At 50.1% G+C, this 25,176-nt stretch overlaps 1 protein-coding gene across 10 annotated transcripts in view; it reads right to left on the bottom strand.

The window, feature by feature from the left end:
* Window positions 1–25,176, bottom strand: part of Dnm2 (dynamin 2) — an 84,139-nt gene that overhangs the window by 21,314 nt on the left and 37,649 nt on the right. For 5 of the 10 annotated variants that reach the window (XM_040730124.1, XM_040730126.1, XM_040730120.1 and 2 more), the window contains exons 3-12: window positions 22,680–22,829; window positions 20,418–20,621; window positions 18,994–19,092; window positions 15,855–16,015; window positions 13,861–14,003; window positions 11,475–11,610; window positions 9,466–9,533; window positions 7,080–7,218; window positions 6,168–6,254; window positions 2,892–2,962 (exon numbers count right to left, since the gene is read on the bottom strand). In XM_040730124.1, the coding sequence (XP_040586058.1) occupies window positions 2,892–2,962; window positions 6,168–6,254; window positions 7,080–7,218; window positions 9,466–9,533; window positions 11,475–11,610; window positions 13,861–14,003; window positions 15,855–16,015; window positions 18,994–19,092; window positions 20,418–20,621; window positions 22,680–22,829 (1,258 nt within the window). Of the gene's footprint in view, window positions 1–2,891; window positions 2,963–6,167; window positions 6,255–7,079; window positions 7,219–8,607; window positions 8,747–9,465; window positions 9,534–11,474; window positions 11,611–13,860; window positions 14,004–15,854; window positions 16,016–18,993; window positions 19,093–20,417; window positions 20,622–22,679; window positions 22,830–25,176 lie in introns of all 10 variants that reach the window. The other 5 variants (XM_040730123.1, XM_040730125.1, XM_040730117.1 and 2 more) reach the window with 1 other exon arrangement.

Raw genomic sequence — 25,176 nt, 5'->3', positions numbered from 1 at the left:
GGCGTTGGTGGCGCACGCCTTTAATCCCAGCACTCGGGAGGCAGAGGCAGGCGGATCTCTGTGAGTTCGAGGCCAGTCTGGTCTACAAAGTGAGTTCCAGGACAGCCTCCAAAGCCACAGAGAAACCCTGTCTCGAAAAACAAAAACAAAAAAAAAAAACCTTGTGTGCATGTGTGTGCCTGCATGAATTTATGTGCGCCACATATATGCAGGTGCTCCTGGAGGCCAGAGGCATTGGATCCCCTGGAGCTGGAGTTGCAGGTGGTTGTGAGCCGCCTGATGTGGGTGCTGGGACCAGAGCCCAGATCCTCTGTAGAAGCAGCCAGTGTTCTTGACCACTGTGTCCATGTCTCCAGCTGGAAACTGCAGAAGATACTGATAGCAACACGGCTTGGCTTCATTCCTTGCTGGCTACTCCGAGACTCTGCCAACTGTGCAAACCAGCCTAGTTCAAGTGGCAGTTAAGAGACTGCAGGCCAGTAACCCCAGCAAGCTGGAGGCTAGGGCGGGCAGAGCACCTAGCCTAGGCTATCTAGTGAGTTCAGGTGGCCTGTATACAGGGAGTCTGGGAGCGTTGACTGCTGGACGGGCTGCATGTGTTTGAAGGGGATGGCCTCCTTATTCTAGACTGGCAAGGACTGGAAAACAAAACTGATGTAGAATTCCACCCAGCACTCTCTCTAACATTATTATCCCAGAGCTTGCTTTACTTTTAAACTTTTGTTAATTTTTGGGGGGGAGGCACATCATTGTGCACGTGGACATCTAACTAGTCCCGTGGCTTATACAGCAAGCACTTTTACCTGCTAAGCCATCTTATTGGCCCTATTTTTTTGGGGGGGGGGGGGGGCGGGAGGGTCTCCTATGGTCCTGGCTGACTTCTAACTCAGATATACAGCAGATGATGACTGATCACCCTGCCTCTACCTCTCTTATGGTGGGGTGACAGGTGTGTGCTATCATGTCCCTGCATGCTACCAATGAGCACACTGGCAGCCCTCAGAGCTTTCCTTTTCTGTCATGTTTCAGGCCGTCTGGAGCCTAGGACATGAGCCTAGGACATGAGGCAAATGAAGAAGCATAACCCATACTGAAGCAGGTTTGTCTAAACTAAGCCATACTCATAGCAAAGCTGTGTGGCCACCAGATGTGGCCACCAGATGTGGCTCCAGGCAAACAGCAGCAAAGAAGGTGACACCTCTTCCTGGCCCTAAGCCATGGCAGGTAATCTAAATTCTTCTCCTCAGCCTACAGGGTCCTTCTGGTAAGGGGTGTGGTTACCAGCTGTCGTTTCTACCCTGCCCCTTCCCAGCTCTCAGGAGTCCCTTGCTTGTCACTGCCGTCACGACTTCTCTGGGAGGTTCTCTCCAGGTCTCATCGGTCATGCTTTTTGCTGCTACCCTCAACCATGCACGCGTTCCCTCGGTGTGCCTTACAGGGCAGACACTCAGTCTTTACCCATCGTCCTCCTCTCAAGCCTGGCAGGCCCTGACTCCAAGCGTGGCTCTGCTGTAGTCCAGGAGCCCCTGAAACATCACCCATAGGCTTGATGGCCCCACGGAGGGCACCCCGGGTCCCACACCAGGGAAAAAGGCACACAGCAGGCAATACCCACCCTGTCACCAGCTCCTCAGTATAGTAACAGCTGGGAAAGTGGGAAGGCCCCGGAATCCAGAGAAAGAAGTGGAGTGGTCAAAGGAAAAACAGGAGAGATTGTGAGAAGGAACTGTGGATGAAGTGTGAGAAGCAGAGACATTGAGGTGAGGAAACCAGCAGCAACCAATTGGGGGGCACTTGCTGTCCACGCCCAGCTGGGAGAGCGAGACTCGGAGGCTGCCTTCCCCAGCACGGGGCCTAGGCTGCCTGTACTCAGGGAGGGGCTTCTGCTCATTCATTCACTTCACTCAGCTGCCACGTGCCCAACCTGGCCAGGAGCACTGACAGTTTCAGCCTTGCGCCCAGCAGGCCCTCCCGTCAAGAGGGCTGCAGAACCTGAAGGCTCAGCCCTACAGCCACCCTTTGGACTGTCAAACTGTGTCTTAGCACAGAAAAATCCCTGTGGGCAGAGAGACCTGGTAGGGATTGCTACCTGCTGCACAGGGGACCTAGCATGAAGCACACCAGTAGTATATGGACACAAGGAGTGTCCACACATTTGGGGTGTGGTGGTATTCTATTAACCACAGCTAAGAGAACCTGCATCTCCCAGTGGCTCTCAAGTCTGCCCAGCTGGTCCAGTGCCAATGGTTGACCCAGGGCCAATACACCAGATACCACGGCCGCTTTACATGGTCTATCCCAGGACTGTATGCATGCTACACAGAGCTAAAATGGAGACAAATCCCCAACCCAGGGTTCCAGTTTTTTTTTTTTTTTTTTTTTTTTTAGTTTTACAAGACAGGGTTTCCCTGTGGCTTTGGAGGCTGTCCTGGAACTCACTATGGAGACCGGGCTGGCCTCGAACTCACAGAGATCCGCCTGCCTCTGCCTCCCTGGAGCTGGGATTAAAGGCGTGCACCACCACCGCCCAGCCAGGGTTCCAGTTTTAAATCTATACTGGGAAGCAGAGTGTGTGAGTTGATCTGATTGTGAAAAGGCCAGTATTCAGACGTGTGTTGGCCCATGAAAGGCTTTGAGAACTCTTGCAGGTATGAAACTGGCTGGTCTCCCCCTTCCCTGAGAATGACCACAGAACCCCCACTTTATCCCTGGGTGCCTACTGGGTGAGGACACTAACAGAAGTCACCATTAGCCCAAAAAGCTTCAAGACACTCTCAAATAGCTCTGCACTTTGCCCAGCATTCCCATCAGACAGACAGACAGACAGACACTCTGGTGCTGGGGGTGGGAAAGGACGCTGCCCCCGTGTCACTGGTGTTTTAAGTACATACTTGGCAAATCCAATGAAGTCTTCATGGTTCGTGTTGATGTAGGACTGCTCAATGTCAATCAGAAGAAGAATCTAGAGGGAAGTAGGGGTAGCTGTGATTATAGAGTACAGAAGAACAAGGAAGGCAGTAAGCTTTACACACACACACACACACACACACACACACACACACACACACACACACACACACACACACAGCAGGGGACAGCTGGCACACTTGCTGCATTCCCAGAGCGCTCCTAGGCAGGAAGGCTGGATCACCAGCACAAGGGTAGATATGCAGGTGGGAAGAGCCCTACAGAAAGGCTAGGCTAAGGAAACAGTGCCTGGTAGCCCAATGTGGTGGTCGTGGGTCCAGCCCTCACGACAGCTGGTGTTTTCCTTTGGGCCCTGACTGGCCCTCAATCTGGGGCCTAATGTTACTTATTGTGGATGTGGACTGGGTCTTTCTCTCCCTTCTTTTCTCTTTCATTGGTACTGTTGGGTTGGATCAGGACCTTATATATGCTCGGCTAGCACTGAGATACACCTGAGCGAGTTTCCAGTCACAATGCACTATGATTTCTAACTAGCCTTTCATCTTATTAGTGCTGTTTTCAAACTGAAAAGCACATGCACGCATGCAGCACAGTTACACTGCAGGCCACACTTCTCCAGCGCCTTTTACTTTCCTTTTTAAAGATTCTCAATATTAATGCCCTTCCCTTTGGGAAATTCTGTGTGGGCTCTGGTAAACTCGGTGGTGGTGGTAGTGGCGCATGCCTTTAATCCCAACATTCTAGAAGAAGAGGCAGGTGGATCTCTGCTGAGTTCAAGGCCAGCTTGGTCAACAAAACAAGTTTTAGGACAGCCTCCAAAGCTACACAGAGAAACCCTGTTGTTGAGGGAGGATAAAAATGTATACAAAGATAGCCTCTCTAAACAAAATAATTATTTGGAGAAACAAAAAACAAAAAACACTGCCACTATGGAACCAGGAATCCCATTGTGCTCTCCTAAACTATACCAAGAGGAGGAAAGTTAGAGATTTGCCAGACACACCTGTAGGTTGAAATGCCTACAATTCAGATCAGAGCCTGAGGCCATTAAGGGCAAGAGTTCAGTTAATAAATACAGAGAAATCAGAAAGGTACAGTATAATGGGAAAAGAGTAAGACATCGGGACCTTCCCTTTTGGGACTGTTATGAGGGGGAAAAAAACCCATATAGTAAGATTAAGACACTGTAGTGTAGTGTCTGCTCCCCTGAAGTCCTTTCCCAAGGTCAGGCATTTGGATAAGGGTCTCCATTCCCTTAGGGCTTGGGGAAAGTGCCTGCTTGATAAAGAAGTCACTCTCCTCATCTCTAGCAAGAGGGACATGTGGCCCTTCATTAACATGTGACTGATGCCTGCTGTCAAGGTCAGTGCTAGATTCCTCAGCCCCTGGTCTCAAGCCACACCCCGGCTCACATGCCCCCGTATAGGGTAAAAAAGGTGTTTTTTTTTTTTTCTTCATTCACTGCTGGCAGTCTTCAGGACTCATCCTCAGATCATTCCAGTTCCTGTGTGTGTGTGTTGTGGTCTGTCTGACATACAAGTCCACCTATTCCATACACCCTCTTTGGGACTTGAACCCCCACAGAAGCAGGTCTTTGCCAAAAACAAAAATTCACAGCTTCAAGTCAGCCTGGGTAATGCGTGGCTCTGTTCTCTCTCTCTTTTCGAGACACGGTTTCTCTGTAGCCCTGGCTGTCCTTGAACTGACATTCGGAGACTCACCTGCCTCTGCCTCAAGTGCTAGGATTCTGTTTTCAACACATGAATGTAAAATTAAAAATAAGGCTGGAGGCTGGAGAGAATGCTCAATGGTTACAAGCACTTGTTGCTCTTCTAGAGGATTCCCAGCACCCACATGGTGGCTCACAACTGCCTAAAACTCCAGTTCTAGGGGATCTGATGCCCTCTTCTAGCCTGCACAGGTCTGGCTAGGGCTATGGTTCAGTGGCAGTTAGAGTACTTGCCTAAGTATAGAAAGTAGCAGCGCACAAACTAACAGCCCCGTCACATTTGCAGGAGCCCCTGTGTGTGTGCACACCCACACCTGCGAATGCCGCATTCTCAAATCTGGCAGACAGAGATGCCTTCATACAGTCCATTGCCAACCCCATTACAGCCCTGTGTGCTGGGATGTTTCTGGTCCTGGTTTGCACAGGCTGAGGCTGCTCCATGGACATCACTGGCTCAGGCACCTTTCTACTCTAGTTCCCATTACGAACAGTCCAGGCTGTTTGGAACTGGAGTCATAGATGGTTATGAGCTGAGAACAAAATCTGGGTCTGCTGACCACTTAACCATTGAGACATTTCTCCAGCCCAGGATATGGAAAGGGACAGCAGGGATTCTGCTGCAGAGGGAGGCTGTAAGGCTGCAGGTCTTGCTCTCCTCCAGAGATTCCCAGTCATCCTCTGGCAGGCAGGGGCAGCCTTAAAAAGATACAGTATATCCCCCATAGAAAATGCCCCAACAATGGAGAAAGGCAACCATGCCACCACAGATGACACACGGACCCTACACATTGGGCCAGGGTCGGAAATCAGAATCACACAGAGTCTCCCCAAAGCACTGTGGGGAAAGGCCCTGGCAAAGAAGAAACCACCTTGGTCTTCAGAAAATGAACAGAGCAATCTAATATGGCTGCACAAAGATATTAACACCATCTGAGCAACCATGGCAGAAGTCATGAGGAGGAGGCCAGGATACAGGCCAACACTGGGGATGGTGGAGACGGATAAATCTTTTTTGGGGGTGGTGAGCGACACAAAGTCTCTTGCAGCCCGGAATGGTGGGTTTCACGGGATGGCGGTGACTTTCTGGTCCTCCTGCCTCCAGCTCCCAAGTGGTAGGATGACAGCCGTGCACCATCACACCCTGCTTACCGTGCTGGAGATGGAAACCAGGGCTTCACACATACTAGGCAAGCGCTATACCAACTGAGCCATGGTCCCAGGCCTGAGAATGCATCCTTGGGGTGGTATGACGGCTCAGCAGGGGCAGGAGGCTTACCTTGGAAGTCTGGTAAAGTAAGTTTGACCGCCCCCTCCCCCAGAACGTCTACATAAAGAGAGAAGGAGCAACCCAGCTCCTCACAGATGGCCTCTGGCCTCCACATGCACACTGTGGAAAACACACTCGAAATGAATGATTGTAATTTAAAAAAAAAACATCACAGAAGTATGCTCTCAATATTTAGTAGGCATGAACAGACAAAGAAAAGGAAATAGTGAACTGGTACAATACCTGGTCCTTGGTTCTCCCCTCTCGCTCCCTGATGTAGGTGGTGACGATTCGCTCTGTCTCCTCTCGTAACCGGGGGTAGGAACTGAGCTGGGGGACAAGTACAAGGACTGAGCTGGCAAGGTCTTCACGGCCAGGTCAGGGAGAAACATAAATGAAGTTCAAGGTTCCCACTCTGCTCTTGTCTCACAGTTGTAGGAACTGGGAGACGAGAGCAGGCCAGTCAGGGTAGGTGGAGTGAGAAACGGCAGAGTGGCCGTGCATGCTGAGGGCCGCTTTGCAAAGCCAGCAATTGGAGGTAGGAAGTGGCAGAGAAAGTGAGTGACAGGCTTTGTCACCCAGAGGTGCCCGACATCCCCCTCCCGCCCAGCATTAGGTGAAGGCAGGACAAAGTAATGGCCCTCACTGAGCACTCAAATGAGCATGGCGCCCTGCTCCGGGATAACAGAGACAGCATCTGGGTCATCAAGCTCAGGGAACCCTTTGCAGGAAACTGTCCCCTGATCAGTGTGAATTTGGCACCCGTATGGCCAACCCTCAGACCCCCTCTGGGACAGTGCATGATCCGAGCCATACGTGTTGGGGATGCACATCTTCCCCAGCTGGGAGAGGTGCTGCTGAAGAAGGCACACATGAAGGTGAGCACGGTGGTTGCAAGGGATGGGATCTAGAAGAAACTGCTTCACAAATGCAACTGTGCTTGGACATGTCAAAGGTACCTCCATCGGATTCCAAAATTGAAAAGGTGGGGGGGGGGCATATATGTGGTCTGCCATCAGAATCTGACTTGGCAACTGAAATGTGCCTAGCAGGGGTTCCCTCCAGGCAAGACTATCCAGATGCTCAGGGCTGAACCAATGAAGAATGATGATGAGGTGGGGACTGATGAGGGACAGGAGGACCAAGGCCTGTTACCTTCTCGGCACACTTTTTAATGACCGTGGCTAGCTCCGACACCACCAGGTCAACACACTTCAAACTCGGCTCTTTGAATTTTACAATCTGTCTTTTCACGATGGCTTCAAAGGCCATGTCGGGGGTGAAGAGCCCCGTCCTGGGTCAGGCGGAGAAGGGCGGGATGAGGTTGAGAGACACCCAGGGGTAGTGCAGGCCACACGCACAAATGCACACATAGGACGGGAGACGGAGAGAGAAAGAGAGAGAAAGAAGAAACAAGAATGAGCCGGTTAGTGCACACGCAGAAGAGCCTGCACCCACACATGTCTTGGAAGCTGCTCAGGATCAGCAAGGCCTGGGAGCAGAGGGCTGGTCTACAGTTCAAGGAAGGCTAAGTGCTACAGGACACTGTCACCATAGGACCAAAGGTATGTGAGCCAATCTCCAATGGTCACACCTGTGACAATGGTCCCTAGGAAAGCAATCAGCAGCCACTCTGTGTTCTGGTTTTTGAAACGGTCTCATGTAGCACATGCTAGCCTCCAACTTGCCATATGACTGAGTATAACCTTGAACTTCTGGTCTATCTACTTCCAACTCCTGAGTCCTGGGATCACAGGTATGAGCCACCACATCTGGCCCATGTGATGCTAAGGATGGAACCCCGAGCTTCGTGCACGCCAGGCAAGCCCTCTACAAACTCACCCTAACCCTAGCCCCAGCCCTTGCCTGGCAGCTTTTCTGTTTTGTTTTTTCTTTTGCTTTGTTTTCCAACTGGAGAAACTGAGGAAGCAAATGGGGACTTTGCTTCAGTAGAACAGGCAGCTCAAGCAGAAATTCTTTGTCATTTCAGAGAGCTGGGGACGTTTCCTACAAGCAGATGCCATCTCTTTCCCCGCAAGCACTTCAGCTGCTTGGCAGAAGTGTACTGTCCTGAGAAACAGCCCTCCCAGACGAGCCTGGCAGGATGTCGGGATGGAGACAGTTGCCCATAAGAGTGGGATACAGGTCTTCGTGACTAGGAAGATTGAGTACAGATTTACCTGGGAGAGGTGGGGACGAAACAGGACAGCACAGGGTAAAACAAAGCTGGTAGGGCCACTATGGAGCCCAAGTAGCTCTGTGAAGCTGAGCACTGAGCTCTCATTATGCCACCAATTTTATGCTCTCTCCAGTGCCATGGGGATAGAGAAGTGACTTATTCCAGAGAAGCCAGGCATGAGTCATTTGTCAAGGGGGACAAGAGGGGAGCTTCAGTGATCTTGGCCTCCAACAGCACAAGCGGGGAGCCCCGATCTGCTTCCCTAGCAAGCAGCAAAGCAACACAGCCAGATGATGCCCCATTCACCATATGCATGCTGGGCTTGGTATCAGGGTCCCAGGAGGCCTGTCACACTCTAGCTGGTCCTCAGAAACCCAGCGTTCCCCTCCCCCCTCTTCTCAGTGAGTCCAGACTGACAAATTCCCATCCCTTCAAGATTCTTGGAAATGAGGTAACCTGGGGCCTGATACCAAGCCTGCGGCCCCATGTCCGCTGGTTCGGTACCTTGCTGGTGCATTGCCTAACTGTACTGATAAGCTCCTGGATAACCAGGTCCACGCATTTCAGACAGGGCTCTTTCAGCTTGACCACCTGCTTTTTCACAATGGCCTCGAACGCCAAGTCCGGCGTGAAGAGCCCAGTTCTAAAAAGGTTCAGACCCAGTGGGGAAGCAGGGAAAGATAAGTCAGAGAGAAACAAAGGGTGGTCAGCCACTTTCTAAGCACGGCTAGGTCCCTGACAAGGAAGGCCATCCCAACAAAGCTGGGGGGCCGGGGGATACCTGAGAGTTCCTGACTGGGGAGCCTTCATGGTAACCTGAGGATCTTGGGATGCTAGAGAACCAGGTACACTTTATTGATCGAGGCAGGGTTTCTTTGTGTAACAGTCCTGGCTGTTCTAGAACTCTCTTTGTAGACCAGGCTGGCCTCAAACTCAGAGGTCTGCATGCCTCTGCCTCCTGAGTGCTGGGATTAAAGGCATGCGCCACCACTGCCCACTTTATTGATTGTAATTAAGGAGGGTACACTAAGAGGCTCACAAGTGACCCATAATGAAACAAGATCCAGGTTCCCATTAGCACAACTCAACTCCGCTCCCACCCAACCTCTGATCACTATAGATTTCACAGGGAATAAAGTCACACTAATCTATGCATTTCATCCAGGGGATACAAGTAGCCAAGAGACCTGGATGGTCACACAGAGCCAGCACACACTCTATGTCCTTGGAGAACAAGATGTTTACATCGTACTGAAAATTGCCCATGGACCTTTTCAAGGCCTCACTACCAGGGACTCAGAAGGTTGGGGAAGCCCACATGGGTAGAGGGGAGAGAACACAGGGACTTCCCGTATAACTTGCCTGACTCCGTGGATATTCTTGATAGCATAGCTGATCTCTCGTCGCAGATCTTTCTCATCAAACTCCATCTTTGAAGAAAGAAGCCAAATACATGGAATGAATTCCCAGGGTCACCTCACAACAAGAGCAGATTCCGGGACAGTTTGTTCCTATTGTTGACTGTATTTCACAAAGGTGACCTAGCAGCTCAAACTTAAAAACAACTGAGGGTCATAGAGATGGTTCAAGTAAGTAAGGGTGCCTGCCACTAAACCCGAGGATCCGAGGACAGCTGCTGCGTCACCGGCAGAAGGTCTTAAGTGTGTGTGTTTTTACCTCTCCTTCTCCTAGAGCACACTTGACATTAGCTATCATTGTAAACAGTTTTGTATCCAGCCTAAATCATCTTCTTTACACTAAAAGGGGAATTGTAGTGACATTCACCTCCACACTTGTAGCACTGACCATGCCCCTTTGGGCATGGTCACAGGTGTGGACTTGACCAGTTAAAAGGAAAGAATTGGGGCTGGGAAGCCCTTTTGGGTCATGGAGAGCATCAGGGTAGCAGGGTCTGCATCCTTGGAGCTGGAGTGCTGTGACCTTCACTATTTTCTGTGCAAGTTCGTTTTCCCCAAATAAGTTCTTTTTTCCCCAAATAAGCTCCACTTATATGAGTCTAGTGAATCCTGATTTCCATGCCTATAGGCACCCCAAATCCATGTGGTGGAAGGAGAGAACTAAGAGTTGTTCTCTGACCTCCACACACTAAATAAATAGATACATCACCACAGGCACACGCACAGGCGCGCGCACACAATTATACATACATAAGGTCGGTGTATGGGGCTGCAGAGATGGTTCAGCATCAAGACCACTGGCTGCTTTTGCAAAGGGCCCAGCACTCACACACAGTGAGTGGCTTACAACTGTCTATAACTCCAGTTCCATTGGATCCTCTGCCCTCTTCTGGCTTCTTCAGGCAATCAGGTATGTCCATGGTGCACTTACACACATCAGGCAAAACACTCATAAAATAAAAAAGGTAAAGTCTTTCCAGCCAGCAGGTCTAGCCTACTGGTTAAGTTCTAGGCAGGTGAAAGATCCCGTCTCAGAAAAAGTACGACTGGACAAGGGCTACAGCTCTATTGGTTGAACCCGAGTTCCACTCACAACACAGAAGAAACTGGATGTGGTAATAATACATGCCTGTAATCCTAGCACAGGATGATCAGAAGGTCATGACTGACTGAGAATTTAAGGCCAACTTAGGCTACAATGAGACCTTGCCTTAAAAATTAACAGTGGCCGGGCATTGGTGGCGCACGCCTTTAATCCCAGCACTCGGGAGGCAGAGGCAGGCGGATCTCTGTGAGTTCGAGGCCAGCCTGGTCTACAGAGTGAGTTCCAGGACAGAAGTATGCACCTATGTATGCAGGACAGTCACTGCCTCAAAGGAGAAGGACATGAATGCATGCTCTGCTTACTTTTTTTGCTTTGTTTTGAGGCAGCATCTCCCTATGCAGTACCAGTTGTCCTGGAACTCACAGAAATTGACCGGCCTTTGCCTCCCAAGTGCTGGGATTCCTGGCTTTTGTTTTGATTTTGCTTGAATTTGTTTCACTTTTCTGAGAGAGGTCTCCTGTAGGTCATGGAGCTCCAAACTCACTTTCCTCCTTAGCTTGCAGAATCTGGAATGTGTGTGGAGGTCAGAGGAAACTTCCCAGGACTTGGTCCTCTGCTGCCTCGTGGAGACAGGGGCCTTTTCCTGCTGATCCATTTTGCTGGCCATCATGCATCTCTTTCCCTTCCTCAGTGGGAGAAACATGGACTTTTCTACTGTCCTGCCCAGAGCATCTAAGCTACGAGATCTGGGAAGACGGATGTGACACGCCCTTCGGGTCATGTTTACTGACAGCAGCCTCCAGCATGATGCAGAGCTCATGACATCTTGCTTTGGAAGAAAGCTTAAGGCCAAGATGGAGACCAAGCACGTGTGGGTGTCTGATACACCCTCCACACTGAGCACCTACCTTTACCAGCTCAAAGGGAAAGCGTTCATGAAAGATGCGGTTGATTCGGGCTCCCCCAGACAGCTCCAGTGTGTCCACTTGGTCTCCAGAGCCCTCGATTCGCTTCTCAAAGTCCACTCCAAACTGCTGGACCATCCTTCAAGGAAAGAAAAAGGCCAAGATGAAAGTTTCTACAAAGCCCTGTAGTTACATGAGTCATGTGGCAAACTTTGTTTCTTAGAAAGATTTTTAAGTTCCATGTATTTATTGGGGGAGGCATGCCACAGTGTATGAGTAGGGTTGGGGCACTGTGGGAGTCAGGTCTTTCCTCCCACCATGTGGGTCTTGGGGATAGTACTTGGTTTATCAGTCTTGGCAGCAAGCATGTTTACCCTGAGCCAACTGGTCAGTCCTGTGACTAATTTTCTTGTCTTTCACATTTTGTTGTTTTTGAAGACAGGATCTTGCTTTGTAACCCCACCTGGCCCTAAACTAAAGACCTTATGCCTAAGCCTCCAAAGTGCTGGAATACAGGTGTATGTATGCCACTATGTTTGGCCATTTTTCGTTCCTTTTAAATATAACTTTAACAGCCCATGTATACAAGGGTTTTGTTTTGAAGATTTATTTATTATATATAGTGTTCTGCCTGCATATATGCCTGAACTCCAGAAGAGGGCACCAGATTTCATTACAGATGGTTGTGAGCCACCATGTGGTTGTTTGGAACTGAACTCAAGACCTCTGGAAGAGCCAGTGCTCTTAACCTCTGAGCCATCCATCTCTCCAGATTATGTATACATATTTTTTAAAAATTAATAAAATAGCACAGCTGCTTTGGCAAGCACTGGACACCATCGTGGTTGTTCTCATGAACTCTATGCAGCCACTCCCCAGGGCTCAACTTGATTTATTACATGACTGTCAAGACAGAAGCTCCCGACAGGTCAGGGGGCATCTGTCATTTCTGCTACCTCTCTACCGTGGTTGCATAGGGTTTCACCATGGGCAGGCTGGGAAAGCGTGATTAAGTGGCCCTGCACTGTGAGCCTCAGTTTGACTATATGCAGAGCAGGCTAACAGGATGAGCCCGGGAGAGCTTGGCAACCATAAGAAGTAGTACATGGATCATTTGTGCATAACCATAAAGAAAGAGAAGTGTATTTGTGGGGGAAGGGTGGTCAGCAATATGGTTCAGTGTGTAAAGACACTTGCCACTGAGTCTGAACTCTGGGAAGCAAATGATGCAAGGAAGGAACTGAGTCCTCAACGTCACCCTTGGATCTCCACATTCTGGGCTACAAGATGAGCACCCCCTCAAAAAACCAACCAACCAAACAAACAAAAGGAATAAAGGGCTGCAAGTAATTCACTTAAGATCGCTGCTGTCACAGACTGCTTTTTAAAGCAGGGAGGGCCTTGAACTCCTGAGTTCAAGAGACCCTCCGCCTTCTGCCTATCGAGTTGCTAAAGTATATGCCGTGCCATCACACTCAGCTGATCACAGTATATTAGCTCATTCTCCCCCCACCCTTTTTAATTGTACCACGTGTGTGTGACACAGACAGGCGAAAGGATGTCTAGTGTCTCACTGACAGTTTCTCACTGAAGACAGTTTGGCTGGACAAGCTGTCCCGGGAGCACAGAGCATCCGGTCTCCCCAACCAAAGGTTGTGAACGCTTCTATGACATGGATGCTGAAGACCTAGAACTCAGGTCCTTGTACAACTTTACCAATTTAGCCACCTTTCCAGCCCCTGGCTTCAAACGATTTTTATCTCATTTTATTTGCATGTGTATGTGTGTGGGTACAGTACAGAAGAGGACATCAGAGGCCCTGGTGTTACAGCTCTAGGGGTTGGGAGCTGCCATGAGGGTGCTGGGAACTGACCTCAGGTTCTCTGCAAGAGCAGCACGTACTCTTAACTGCCGGGGGTATGTAAGCGAGTCATAGAGCATATGTGGAGGTCGGGAACAAATCATGACAGCAGTTTCTCTCCCTCCACTATGTCAGTTCTAGGGATGGAACTGAAGCCATCAGACTTGGAGACAGACTTTAACTTGCTGATCTGCTTTCTCAGCGCAGGAACTTTTGATTTATCTTCCTGCTTCCACCACCCAAAGGCTGGGACGATGGTCTTAGATAATACACCACATTCTAATGTCTCCAACTCACATGTCACCGGCCACAGTCAACTCCAGCAATAAATGTGGAATAAACACAAACTGGTAACTTATTTTTTCTTTTTTTTGTAATACAAGTGCATTGTTTCTGAACATGTACCCTACAGACGACAATGTCATGTTGAACTGCCCCCCTCCCCATCATGGGCAGCTTAGGACAAGGCCTGAATGGAGAGCAGAGTGAACCAGACAGGAAAGGGGGCGGGGGGAGGGGGGCACATACTGCAGCAGGGCTTTGGTCTTGCGTGTGGGGTCATCGGGGCGGAAGTTCTTGTACTCCTCCACTTCCTTCTCCAGGGACAGCAGCTGGCTCTGCAGTTTGCTGCGCAGGGTTGGCAGTGACTCCCGGATATGGTTGGTCAGTTGCTACAGGGGAAAGTTAAGGGTCAGACAAGGTAGCCCAGGCCTGGAGGCCAGGAAAGAAGACAATCCACCCTCAGCCACAGCACTCAGAGCCATGGGGGCAACTGAAAGAGAGCCACCAAGCTCCAGTCAAAATCATCAGGGCGTGGACAGAAGCTGTAACAGCACACGGTGATGCAGAAAGCTCGTGGGCAGATGGCGGACGACATCCACAGCAGGACCAGTGCACGGGCCTGGGATGGCCTCCAACTAAGACCCAAGGGGGTGTGGGGGAGCCGGGAGTGGGAGGGAGAGCAGGGACAGAGCAGGAGCACGTCAGAGCAGGTGGTTGACAGAAGGGACAGGTTCTGAAGACACCAACGCTCAAGTGGAAGGCACTCTCGCCTGTGGCGAGCACCAAGCCTGTTGTTCTCACGAGGCAGCCTGGATGCTTACAGCTCTGTGGACCTTTCAAAATTCTTATTTACCTATTGCTGTGGGGGTGGGGTGGTAAGTGCACACACCAGGGTGCCTATGTATAGAGGTCGAAGAACAGTTTCTTGGAGTTCATTGCCTCCCTCTACCTATATGACCTTTTGGGGACTGAAACTAGGTCCTTAGGCTTGAGCAACAGGTAGCTTTACCTGTGGAGTCACCTGTGGACCACAATCCTAAGCTCACAAACAGGAGCAGGGCCAACTGTTGTCCTACAGAAGACCCTTCAATTCAAGGGGACCAACCAGCCACAAACCTGGCTCTCAAGCAGAGCATCCCCAGGCTCTGGAGGGTTTTTCTTTCTACCTGTTCTTCCTCACTCTGCCCAGGCCCAATGGCCTCTGGGTGTGGGCCCCTTCCTACAAGACACACTGCCCAATCCCTGTTCCAATGGCTCCAGGGGTGAACTTCATCTGGCAGTGACCCCCAGCTGCAGCTAACACTCAACTAGGAATCCATCTGACAGCCTGTTTACCGGCTGGCTTCCCATTGGGCCTTCCCTAGGGACAATGGCCCTTGCACACAGAGCCTCTGCCTCAATCCACGCATAACTGGGGACTTGGCTGTTGTTCTTTGATTCAGACAGACTCATTTATCCCAGACTATAAAGCTGAGATGACCTTGGACTCCTGACCTCTTGAGCTGGGCACTGGCATTACAGATGTACTGACATACTCATGTATGTGGTGATGCAGCTGGAGCCCAGGGCTTCCCACATGCTAGGCTGACACTCTGCTGCCGAGCAACGTCCCCAGGCCCTCGGCTAGATTCTAGACAGGTGCTCCAGCGTGCAGCCAGAGCCTCACACCCTCACTGGGGTTCTGGTCTCTGCCCCTGCCTGCACTTACCAGTTTTCTTACTGGTTCATCCCTGTGAGAAATGTGGCAGTCCCTGGAGACTGTTTCCTTCCCACAAGGAATACACCCTGTGCTACACACACGGCCTCACTGACTCCTAACCTAGGAAACAGAAGGGGCAACTATTCTCCCTTGGTGGGCAAGAGGAGGAAGGCATGGAGAAGCTGGGTCAAGACTGCTTGCTCAGAGGCTGGGCAGGACTTCAGATCCCAGCACTTCAGACTGCAATGTCTTTCCACTTAGGTGCCGTCACCAGCCTTGACTGACCCTGTTACCAACCTCAAGACTGTCTTTAGACTTCTGGCAAGTGAATTACTGCAGTGGCATTTAAAACAACAGTGACACTAATAGATTAAAATAGTCATAATGCAAGCTGATGAGTCACTCAACAGGCCTTCCATGAAAAGCACCTAGGACGGGAGCAACGCAGACTGACAGAGGCTGAGTGGCACGAGTGTGGACCCACACTGTTGTACAACGCAGACTGCCCGCTCCACATGGCAGCCTCACTCCTCAGCTATACCTGATTCAGGGTCTTCTGTAGGTGTGGGGTCCCCATTCGGTCAGCCATGTGCCGGTAGGCTGGGTGTGAGAGGAAGAACTTCCTCTCAGCTGCCAGGGCAGCCCGGATGTCCTTTTTGCCCTCGATGTCTTTCTGGCTGCGGTTAACCACACCAATGTAGCCTAAAGAGAGAAGGTCAAGGTAGCATTACACCAGGAAGAGCATGGTGCTTTGGTTTCCAGTGTTGGCCGGGCTTAGCTTGGGCCAGGTGGAAGTTAGAAACAGACTGGCCCCATCAACTACTCAGGAGAGGTCACAGGATGCTACTGAGACCTCACTAGGGACGTGAATGCAATGGAAGAAAGACGGGAAAGCAACTTGAAATGCAGCAGAAGGGGAGACAGGCAGCAGAGAATCTGCAGGGACAGGTGGGAGGGCGGGAGGCACAGCCCAGTGTGGACAGGCCCGAGTAGCATGTACAGAGCTTTGCGCCCCTCCACCACAAAATAAAAGACAGCTGTGCAGTTGAATGCACTTCCTGCCTGTGCTGGGTAGTGCCTGGCATTACTACATGCTTGAGTCACTGGGAAGAGGGACCTTAACTGAGGAACTGACCGTCAGATTGGCCTATAGGCATTGTCCTCATCGGTGAGTGACACAGGAGTGCCCAGCTCACTGAGGAGGACCACCCCTAGACTGGTGGTCCTGGGTGTTTAAGAAAGTGGGCTGAAGCTGGGCGTGCTAGTGCCCAGATCCCGGGAGGCAGAGGAAGGAAGATCTCTGAGTTCAAGGCCAGCCTGGTCTACCGGGTGAGTTCCAGGATAACCAGAGCTACACAGAGAAACTTTGTCTCAAAAAGCAAAAGTTATCCCCCTGACCCCCCCCCCAAAAGAAACCAAGCAGAGGAGGCTATAGAGAGAGCATGCCACTAAGCAGGGTTTCTCTGTGGCACATGCTTCAGTTCCTGTCTCCTGTCTCCAGGGTCCTGACTTGGCTTCCTTCCATGGTGGGCCGTGACCTGTAAGGCAAACAAAGTCTTCCTCTCCAAGTTGCTTTTACCCATGCTGTCTATTATAATAACAAAAAGCAAACGAGGACACTGTTCCTCCCCAGTACCAATGTCAGTGGCTCATGAATGTCTCTAACTTCAGCCTGTGGCCTCCAAGGGAGCCCTGCACATACTCATTGTCACGGTGAGTGTAAAAATAATTAAATTAAAAAATAAAGACACAAAAATATTCAAAAACAAATCATCAACAAGACTCTGGAAAACAAGGTAAAGAGAACATAGCATATCTTTTTTGTTTGTCTTTTGTTTTTTGAGACAGGGTTTCTCTGTAGCTTTGGAGACTGTCCAGGAACTAGCTCTTGTAGACCAGGGTGGCCTTGAACTCACACAGACCTGCCTGCCTCTGCCTCCCGAGTGCTGGGATTAAAGGCATGTGCCACCATCGCATGGCTAACATAGCATATCTTGTCATATGAAAACCCAAGACAGCCAGCAATGGCTCAGCAGTAAAATGGCTAGCTGCAAAGCCTGATGACCTGAGTTTGACCTCCCAGAATTCATATGATTGGCAGAGAACTGGTTCTGAAAAGTTATCTTCTGACCTCCAAACCTGAGCTGTGGCACCTCCCCGGCACACGCATCATACATACCCCACATCCACACACAAGTAGCAATGCAGTAAAATAAAACCCACTAGAGCCAGGCTTGGCCCATTGACTAACAAGTCTGAGGAGGAGGAGAAGCTCAAGTTCAAGGTGGTCCTGGTTACGTCATGACAGTCACCAGGCACACACAGTCCTCAGACACAAAAACATAAATACGAACGGTTTCAAAAACAAAAGCTAACAAAAAATAAAAGCTACATACACATGCAAGTAAGTAAGCTGGGTGTGGGGGCACACATTAGAATCCCAGCTGAGGCTGAGGCAAAAGGTTCCAGTCCAGCCCGTCTCAAACACCAACAAGAAAACAGAACACCACATAAACAATAGCAAAAAAGATGGGCGGTGTTAACGAAGCAGGGGTCTGAGCCTGCAACTTGCGAGGGAGGATGCAGTGGAAGAATCCTTTCTGTGGTACTGGGGACCAGTCAGGGTCCTGTGCAAGCAAGGCGCATGTTCCTTGCGTTAGTGGGAGGAGTGCTGAAGTCACGAGTGGAGAGGAAGACAACGACAGACAGGGCAGGTGACTGCCATCTTGCAGGAAGAGGTGACTGAGGCCCTGACGTCAAATGGGTGGATTCTGAGAACAGCCGGTGTCCATGGTGCTGAGTACCCCGTGGTCTAAGGAGGAGCCCAGATGTCTAGGGGTGAGAAGGCCTTGCTTCCTCTTTAGTCCTGGCATTTCATCCTCGGCCTCCACTGGCTAGGGAGGCACTTTTCAGCCCCACTCCTCACAGCCAAAAGTTTTCAAAAATGTTCTTAGGAATGGAGTCAGTTTCCCCTTCTACCTCTATGTGAATTCCAAACTCAGGTCATCAGTGCTTTACCCCAAGCTGTCTTCAAACTCATGACCCTTGCATCTCAGGATTTTGAATACACAATCGACAGGTGTGTGTTCATGCTTGGCTGTCCTCTGATGCCTAAACATCAGCATTCTACATTTGGGAAAGTGACAGCTCCTTCAATAAGCGGTATCAAGCAATATGAGTCTGTTTGTTCCACTTTATTTGTGCTGCTGGGGAATGAATGGTGTTCCTAGCATATGCTGGGCAAGGTTTCTACCACTGAGATTCATTCCTAGAACCTTAATCTATTTTTGAAAAAAGTCCCCCAACCCCCACCATCAGGGTTTATCTGTATAGCCCTAGCTGTCCTGGAACTAGCTCTTGTAGATGTACAGCAGGCTGGTCTCAAACTCACAGAGATCTATCTGCCTCTGCCTCCCTAGTGTTGAGAATAAAGGCGTGCGCCGCCACCACCACCTAGTTGAAAAAGCTAGGCTGGCATAGAGCTTGCTACGAAGCCAAAGATGACCTGGAATTTCTGATCACCCTGTCTCCACCTCCAGAGTCCTGGAACCATAGCATGCACCAAGTCTGGCTGTGTCCTTGCTTCCCAATGTTCTAGAAAACAGCTGTAATTCAGAACCAGTGTCCAGATGAGAATCTCAAAGCGCATGCTCCTGTGGGCCCACCCCAGCCCTGCACACCTCTTCTCAAGGGCAGTAGCTTGTTTTCCAGGACATCTCTGGCATCTGTGCCTTCATCCATCAAGTCCAGCTTGGTGATGACACCGATGGTCCGCAGCCCTGAAAGAGCCCAGAAGTCAGAAGGGGTCATGAGGAAGGGCCCCTGTGGCCTTCTGGCAAGCCATGAGACAAGGGATAAGCTAGGGTGTCATTTTGCCTGGACACCTGTTGGCAGTGTAAAATGAAAATTACAGCCCCAGGTACTCTGTCAAGGGGCGAGTATTTTCTCAATAAACACTGTCCAAGAGTGTAAGTGGGCCACAGCAGAACTAGGGAACATCACAGAAACTAGAATCTCTCAGTCCATTCCCAACATCACACTTGAACCCAAGCAACTGTTTCCAAGGCTCCTTGTTACCTGGCTCAAGTTCCACTTCAAGGACCACCCCAAAGTTCTCCCCATATTTGCCAAAGTCAGCACACCCCACAGCACAGCCCCACCCGAGAAGAACCTGCACAGCCCTACACTTCCAGCTCATTTTGATGCCTCACGAGTCCCCTCCCTCTCAAAACTCTACCCCCAAATCTCTCTGAGGTTGTTCATGCCCTTCTCTACTTTCCCGGGCTTTATTTCATGTAGCCCAGGGTAGCCTCAAACGTCTTTGTTGCAGAAGATGAGCACGAACTCTTGATCCTCCTGCTTCACCTCTGGAGTACTAGGACTAAGGGTGCAGCATCACACCAGGTTCATGGAGTGCTGGGATCCTGTGTGCTTGGCACGCACAGTATCAAACGAGCTAAACCTCAGGCCCAGATGTTCCCATCTCAGCAGAGACGACTGAACCCCCAGAAAGATGTGTCTGGAATTATAACTGTCCTGGGAACGATGCTGCTAAAGAATGGGTCTTTATGATTTATATTTCATATGGCTTTCTAATTTTATTAGATCAACTTTGTTATATCTAAGCTGTCTACTTTATAAAGTGAGGTCTCTTTGAGGCTTCCAGCCACTGGGGTCCCATGTCTCTTTCCTTATTTGGTTCCCTGGGTATGAGGTGAGTAGGTTTGCTTCCCATGTGCATAGTAGAATGCTGTCTTCTTACAGGCACAACAGCAACAAAGCCACCAACCACAGCAGGAACCCTGAACAGCCTAAATAAACCTGTCAGCTCTTTAAAAAATGACGATGACGACGTCAGGGTGTTGGTTATAGTCATGGAAAGTTGACTACTACAGAGACGTCATCCTCCAGGGCTGGCAGAGTAGAGCCCATTAGTACAAGGAAGAGGAAGGTGTAGCTATTTCAAGTGTTGCAAGGAGCGCCTGCCACACAGGGGATGGTGAATTCCAGGAGGCCGCTTTCTAACACAGCGCTGTGCAGAAAGCACACTAGGGAGGGGACCTAGGACTAGCAGAGAGTTGTTGCCTCAGGGCTGGAGGGTCACCTTGGGGGTCCACCTCCTTGGCCAGCTTGAGGGCGTCTGAATTGGCCAAGTCCATGTTGGCGGGTGTGACGGCAAGAATGAGGCTGCTCTCTCGGCTGATAAACTGCAGGATCATGTCCTTGATCTGGTACTCGATGTCTGGCGGCTGGTCCCCCACTGGCACCTTAGTGATTCCTGGGAGGTCGATGAGGGTCAAGTTCAACACTGAGAGCAAAATCAAGAGGCAAAAGTGGTCAGAGCCCAGGAAAGGGTTCAGAGCATACACATCACACAGCCCTGCAGAGACCGAGGGGACATCAGCAAGTTCCCAAGGGGAGTTCCACCTTGGGACCACAACGAACACTCCTACTAGAACACACTTGTGTGTGCTTTGCCCGTTTGGTGGATGTCCTCATGGGACACGCATGTGCAGGACAGCGGTCACCCAGGTGGAGGGAGGGAGAGAGGGAGGGAGGGAGGGAGGAGGAGAGAGAGGAGGGGGAGAGAGGGAGAGAGGGAGAGAGGGAGGGAGGGAGGGAGGGAGGGAGAGAGAGAGAGAGAGAGAGAGAGAGAGAGAGAGAGAGAGAGAGAGAGAGAGAGAGAGAGAGAGAGAGAGAGAGAGAGAGAATAATACGGCTAGTGAAGTACCTCGGTGGACAGACTTCTATCATCAAACCTGATAAACTGACAGGGATTCCTAGGACCTACATGATAGGAAAAAAAGTGATTCCTGCAAGTTGTCCTCCAGCCTCCCCATGTACACCAGGTAGTGTGAGAATACCCACACATAAAGAAAAGAAAATCTGATGAAATATAGTTTTAAAAAAATGAGCCGAGCCGGGTGGTGGTGGCCCACGCCTTTAATCCCAGCACTCGGGAGGCAGAGGCAGGCGGATCTCTGCGTTTGAGACCAGCCTGGTCTACAGAGTGAGTTCCAGGACAGCCTCCAAAGCAATATAGAGAAACCCTGTCTTGAGAAAAAAAAAAAAAAAAAAGAGCCGGGCGGGGCTGGAGAGACGGCTCAGAGGTTAAGAGCACTGACTGCTCTTCCAGATGTCCTGAGTTTAATTCCCAGCAACCACATGGTGGCTCACAACCATCTGTAATGAGATCTGGTGCCCTCTTCTGGCCTGTGGACATACATGCAGACAGAATACTGTATGCATAATAATTAAATAAATCTTTAAAAAAATGAGCTGGGCGGTGGTGCACACCTTTAGTCCCAGCACTCAGGAGGCAGACATAGGTGGATCTCTGAGTTCTGAGGCCAGCCTGGTCTACAGTGAGTTCTAGGACAGATAGTCAGGGGTACACAGAGAAACCCTGTCTCAAAAAAGAATAAGAAAAACAAAACAAAACACATACACAAAAACAAAACCTTCTAAGAACTGAGTAATGGGTAGAACACTAATTCATAATCACACTAATAGTAATCTGGACACATGTAACATTGCATAGCCTTTTGTATAAATGGCAGATAGAAATGATCTAACTAGTTTTCTTTTTAATATACTTAAAATAAGCAGGTGGATCTATTTCATATTTTTGAACAAAAACTTTATTGGGGACATGTGCGGTAGAGCAAATCTGTAAGAGGTGTTCGAGTCTTGTTTCGGCCAATTTACCAGTTGCCTTTTATCCCAAAGTTGTTGTGACCTGCTGTGACACAATGCTTCAACATATATGATTATAAAAATGGTTCAGAATTACACTTTTAATTCATAAAAAAAGAAAAAAAGCAGTGGAGTAATTACCAACCCAGTACTCACACAGTGGCTCACAGTCAGAAGAGGGTTTCAGATCTCATGGTACTGACTTTCTCAGGCAAAATACATACACATACAGTAAAAATTTAAACATTTTTACCTTTTACAAAAACACAACTTTTTACAAAAGTTTAGCTAATGTTAGTTAGCATCAAGCACAAAGCCTTTATGTCTTAGCCTATTGAGTGCTAGGATTACAGGTGTATACACCACCATGCCTGGCGCATTTTTACTTTAAATGTGGTCCTGGGGATTGAATGCATGCCTGCCATACAAGTGCCTGACCACTGAGCCCCAGCCTCAGCCCTAATTTTTTACTTTTGTTTGAGATGGGCCTTGCTATATCCTCCAGCCTCTGTCTCTCCAGAACTGAGGTTAGAGGCATGTACCCATGCCCACTCTTGACCACCCCTCCCACGTCTCCCTAGTCTACGATGAGTTTCTCAGATGCTCAGGAAGTGGGAAGATCCTACGAAGACTATACCAGCTTCCCTCCGTCCCCGCCCAAGCTACCTACCATGTGGTGAATAGACCCGTAGATTGATGGGCACCGGGGAGATGCCTTTGTTGGTCCCCGTTACCCGGTCAGTCTCTGCTTCGATCTCTTGCCGGACTTCATCAAAGTCTGTAAACTTTTTGGACTTGCAGTGCAAAAACTCCGCATACTCTGACATGGGAAGACAGACAGTCAAGGTGAGGATGAGGAGAGGTATCCTGGGAGAAGGGTGCACAAGAACACACAGTCTGCCGGGCAGAGGAAGAATCGAAACCACTTCCGTTCCTACAGAAACTTGAGGAACGTGGCGTTTGTTCTTTCTTTCATTTTATCAGGTTGGTTTATATTTTGAGACAGTCTCTCTATGTATTTCTGGCCGTGAACACAGACATTTGTCTATCTTTGCTAGGATGAAAGGTGTATACCACCAGGCCTGGCTTATTCTTCTTTTTAAATTCTCTTTGTATGTGTGCTTGTGGTGGCCAGAGGTTAGCCTCACATGTCCTTCCTCTACTGCTCTCCACCTTACTTTTTGAGACAGTGCCTCTGAAATGGGACATAAAGTTTGTCAACTGGGCTAGACTGGCAGCTCATGAAACTGAAGCAACCCTTCCATCCCCACCACTTATGGAACAGGGTTACAAGTGTGCACCCCAACACCTGACCTTTCACAAGGGTACTGAGGACAAACTTAGGTCCACATACTTTGTAACAAACCTTTTAATGACAGACTGTCTCTTCTTGATAAAGGGATTTGGTTCCAGGCTACTCTAGAGCTTACTGCATGGTCCAGGAAGGACTGCCAGCTGAGGTACCATTGCCTCAGTCTCCCGAACACTGGCAAGAGCTGAGTACCACAGCATGCATCTGTAACTCTGGTACTTAAGGGGCTGAGGAAGAAGGATAACGAGATGAAGGCCACACAGGAGACACTGTCTGACAAAACACAAGCCGGTGCTGTGCTTCAACTGCAGCATCAGCTGCTGGGCTGGGGTCTAGATGCCTGAATTTGCCAAGAAAAAGGCTGAGGAGGAGTCTCTCAAGGCTACAAGAACACACTCCAGCTGACACTGTGGGGCAGCGAGGCCCCCTGCAGGAGGAGCCAGGATGAGCGCTGTGTGGAGCATCCGAGACTAAAAAACAAGATAAGCTGGCTATCCAAACCACACAACCTCAGGGCAAGCTGCCTCAAAGACAGCAGTCACAGGGAACATGGGACCAGAAGCCTGGGCTGCAAAGAGTCTCCACAGGTAGAGCTAGCCAGCAGCTCAGCTGGCAGAACCCTCAGCAGGCATGCAGGAAGCCTGGGGACCTCAGCACTGCACAAAGCAGTGTAGTAACAAAGGCCTGTTATCCTGGCTCCAGGGAGGTGGAAGCAGAGGAATCAGGAATAGGAGACCAACCTGGGTACATGAGACTCTGTCTCAAGAAAAACAATACACGTGGCCAGAGACGACTCAGAAGTTAAGAACCTGCTGTGCAAACATGAGGATGGAAATTTGGATCCCAGCACCCACACACCAACCAGGCATCCCCACAAATGCCTGCAACCCCCAGCTCCGAAGAGCATGAGGGAGAGGAGGCTCACTGGGGCTTGCTGGCTTCCAGACTAGCAAAAGCCAAACAAGTCCAGCATGGTGGTGCACAACTTTGATCCTAGCATGAGGAGGCAGAGGCAGGAGGATCTCTGTGAGTTCAAGGCAGGCCAAGGCTATACTGTCTCAAACAAAACAAAACAAAACAAATAAATAAATAAAGGCAAGCCCCAGAGACCCTACGTCAAGGAAACAGGTAGAGCGATGAAGAGGACCCTGGCACCCTCCTCCTCTGGTCTCTGCACAGGTGCAGGTGCACATCAGCACACATGCGCACACTCATGCACAGACACACAGAGAGGACATGAGAGCTGACTCCAGCTCAGAGGTGACACTGGGACTGGGTAGGTCAGACCACCTGGCAGGGATAGTGACTCTCAAACCCAATGATCTCAGCAGGACCAGGTTTGTGTCTAGCATGGGTGCTGGGAACCCAGGAGCAGGGTGAGTGAGGGTGTGGTCAGGAGACTCTGGGAGGCACTATCAGCTGACCCATTCCCAAGGGCAGCCTCGCTCTGGCCTTCCAGGGGACAAGCAGAAACACTCTTCCTGCAGCTGCCACTAAAAACGGATCAGCCGCCCAGCCCCCACAGAACCTCATTCTCTTCCAGATCAAGGCAGTCAGCAAGTGAGACATAGCAGGGTAAGGCAGTAGAGCCAGGGCCCGGGCCAGGCCTGGCTCCTCTCCTTTTCCCCCTCCCTGCCTGCCACCCTTTCCGTCTGCATTTCTTCGATGGGGCTGCACCTGCCAGCAGCAGCAGCAGCCCTGGAGGGCCCACCTGGGCTCAGCCTCCTTCCCCAGCAAAGTGGACATCCCAAGCAAATCTGAGAGGAAAGAAAGAGGAGCAACCAGCATCTCTACCATGTAGGCAGCAGAGGACGCCAATGTGCCAAGTGGAGAAGTGCTGGGTAGAGAGCTCTGT

Source organism: Mesocricetus auratus, unplaced genomic scaffold, assembly GCF_017639785.1.
Source record: "Mesocricetus auratus isolate SY011 unplaced genomic scaffold, BCM_Maur_2.0 Super-Scaffold_100022, whole genome shotgun sequence".
NCBI lineage: Eukaryota > Metazoa > Chordata > Mammalia > Rodentia > Cricetidae > Mesocricetus > Mesocricetus auratus.
The sequence above is the reverse complement of the archived record's forward strand: the minus strand, read 5'-3'. Positions and strand labels throughout refer to the sequence as shown.